The sequence below is a fragment of the Aegilops tauschii genome, chromosome 3, assembly GCF_002575655.3.
Source record: "Aegilops tauschii subsp. strangulata cultivar AL8/78 chromosome 3, Aet v6.0, whole genome shotgun sequence".
NCBI classification, from domain to species: Eukaryota; Viridiplantae; Streptophyta; class Magnoliopsida; order Poales; family Poaceae; genus Aegilops; species Aegilops tauschii.
The window spans coordinates 589769371-589772349 of NC_053037.3; the positions used below are offsets into that span (position 1 = coordinate 589769371).

A 2979-nucleotide genomic window follows, 5' to 3' on the forward strand; every position below is an offset into this window, starting at 1 on the left:
ATGTATCGTTTGTACTTGAGATTAACTAGATGGCACACAAAAGTATTAAAGAACAACATAGGTAATACTAGAAGTGGTATAATACTATAATCACCAGCCTGTGGGATAGCATTGGCTGATGGATGATAACTATGGAACAACGTTACCTAAAGAACAAGTATCTTAGCTGAACTATGGAACAACGTTAACTCCTGAACAAGACCCGTAAGAGATCAGCATGAATATACAATAAAATGTGATAATCTATTTTCCATGCTTAGATGAATAACAAAGCCATAAATGTTGCACACAAGTAAGATGAGGGTACAATCTATCTGGCCGCCATCCATAGGAGTGATAACCCACAAGTATAGGGGATCAATTGTAGCCTCTTTCGATAAGTAAGAGTGTGGAACCCAATGAGGAGCTAAAGGTAGAACAAATATTCCCTCAAGTTCTATCGACCACCGATACAACTCTACGCACGCTTAGCGTTCGCTTTACCTAGAACAAGTATGAAACTAGAAGTACTTTGTAGGTGTTTTTGGATAGGTTTGCAAGAATATAAAGAACACGTAAATAAAAAGTAGGGGCTGTTTAGACAAAGACACAATAAAGTAAATATAGCGAGTGTGAAAAAGTGGTGGTAGGAGTTGCGAAATTGTCCCTAAGCAATTGACTACTTTACTAGACCGATAGCAAGTTTTATGTGGGAGAGGCCACTGCTAGCATGTCATCCCTGACTTGGAATTCTATGCGCTTATGATTGGAACTATTAGCAAGCATCCACAACTACGAACGTTCATTAAGGTAAAATCCAACCATAGCATTAAGATATATTGGTCCCCCTTCAATCCCGTATGCATCAATTTCTATGCTAGGTTGAAGCTTCTGTCACTCTTGCCCTCCAATACATAGACCTATCAACATACAACTAACCCTATGGTGTGATCCACGCGCGCGCTCATATGATGGGCACCAAAGGACAGCAACATTACCACAAGCAAATTAAATCAATCATAGCAATTCATCAACTACCGATAGGACAACGAAAATCTACTCAGACATCATAGGATGGCAACACATCATTGGATAATAATATGAAGCATAAAGCACCATGTTCAAGTAGAGGGTACAGCGGGTTGCGGGAGAGTGGACCGCTGTAGATAGAGGGGGGAAGGTGATGGAGATGTTGGTGAAGATGGCGTAGGTGTTGGTGTAGATCACGGTGATGATGATGGCCCCCGGCGGCGTTCCGCCGCCACCGGAAGCGAGGGGGAGAGAGCCCCCCCCTTCTTCTTCTTCCTTGACCTTCTCCCTAGATGGGAGAAGGGTTTCCCCTCTGGTCCATGGTCTCCTTGGCATGGGAGGGGCGAGAGCCCCTCCGAGATTGGATCTGTCTCTCTATCTCTCTCTATTTCTGCGTTCTTGTCTGCTGCCCTTTCACCGTTTCTTTTATTTTCTGCTATTACTTTTTCAACTAAGAAATTGGCAAACAGTAACCTTCACTTTTTTCATAGAACATTGGTTGGATCTTGCATATTTTTTTTACTGTTTCTTCCGGCTACTATTTGTTGTAAGATACATAGTATTGTGATAGTATCATTTGATCTGAAGGCCTATTTGTCCAATAATATGCCAGCCGACCTGCCCAATTTGACATGGCTTTGGCAAGGGCGTGGTTTAGGTTGCTGGACTAGCTTAAACTTTTATCAAAATAAAAAGGATTTTCAGTTGATATATCATACTAGTGTTCTGACAATACAATAGATGTTCAAAGGTTATATTTTAAAGGTACTCCATGCATGTGCTGGTTAAATCTCATTGGATTGAAGTGATTGAAATACATATTTTTTCGACTTATATAAAGTTATGTTGTCAGGCACTCTGTGATCTATCATTCATTTGTGTTTGCCTCAGCGTTGATAACACTGCATTTTGGGTTGTACCAATTCGAAGGTTCGTTCTAGCTTGTACCACATTGCAGGTGGTTGCTGATAGTTTGCTTCTTCAATGCATGACTGCCATTTACTTCAGATTTTAGCATGCATGTGCTTTATTGTTTAGTCAGATTTACTTGATAGTTTCTTTGGTAAAGAGACGTATGCGATGATAAGAAAGCAATTAGTTCATTTTGTAGTCCTGCTCTTATATATATATATATGATATATATGTGTTTTGTTCTTTGTCGTTGTGATGGTTTTTCTTTGATAAAAAACCGCTAAAATTGTCCCCTATGTGCGCAGGCAAGGTCCTTTTGCAGGCAAGGTCACTTTGGATTCTTGTAATGGTGGTTGTCTTGAGCCTCACCGCTTACACCTTCTGGGCTGCAAGGAGGGGCAAGGACTTCAGCTTCCTTGGTCCTTTCCTATTTGCTTCTCTCATGATGTTGCTCGTCTTTGGAATCATTCAGGTCAGATGCCGTCCATTTAACAGTCTTCTATATTGTACAGTCAATCAATACTGATCATGGCTTGTTTAAATATGCAGATCCTCTTCCCGCCGGGCAAGCCCTCTCACATGATCTATGGCGCGCTGGCGGCACTCATCTTCAGTGGCTACATTGTCTATGACACGGGCAAAATCATCAAGCGTTACACGTATGACGAGTATGTCCGGGCCGCCGCCTTGCTCTACGTTGACATCATCGGTATGTTCGTGGGCCTGCCGCCGCCCCTGTATAGGGCGGACGACAGCTAGGCGCGTCGCCCTGCCCCTGCTCTCTCATGCTTCAAATCCCGTGGACGAATTTCGTATCCTGACGAGTCCCTTGACAAGAATAGTTGTATATGCTGGTCTGTCTCGCTGGCACAGTGAAGATGCTGCTTAGTTTAATTGACTTGATCCCTATTAGTAGAGAGGAAGCATAAGAAAACTGCTGTTCGTCGGTTCTATTATATGTATGGTGGATGTGATGTTGTATTTAGGGGATCTTTGACATGCTGGATTGGTGCTGCTGCTGCGTTCACGGTGTTCTGATATCATTTGTATAGCCGCGTG

The 2979-nt window shown here is 42.5% G+C and overlaps 1 protein-coding gene across 1 annotated transcript; it reads left to right on the plus strand.

Moving 5' to 3' along the window:
* Nucleotides 1–2266: 2266 nt before the first annotated feature.
* On the plus strand, nucleotides 2267–2679 carry LOC141020749 (protein LIFEGUARD 4-like). Its single transcript, XM_073495689.1, has 2 exons — nucleotides 2267–2392; nucleotides 2470–2679. The coding sequence occupies exons 1-2, from the start codon at nucleotides 2267–2269 to the stop codon at nucleotides 2677–2679; spliced, it is 336 nt and encodes a 111-aa protein (XP_073351790.1).
* The last annotated feature ends 300 nt before the right edge of the window (nucleotides 2680–2979 follow it).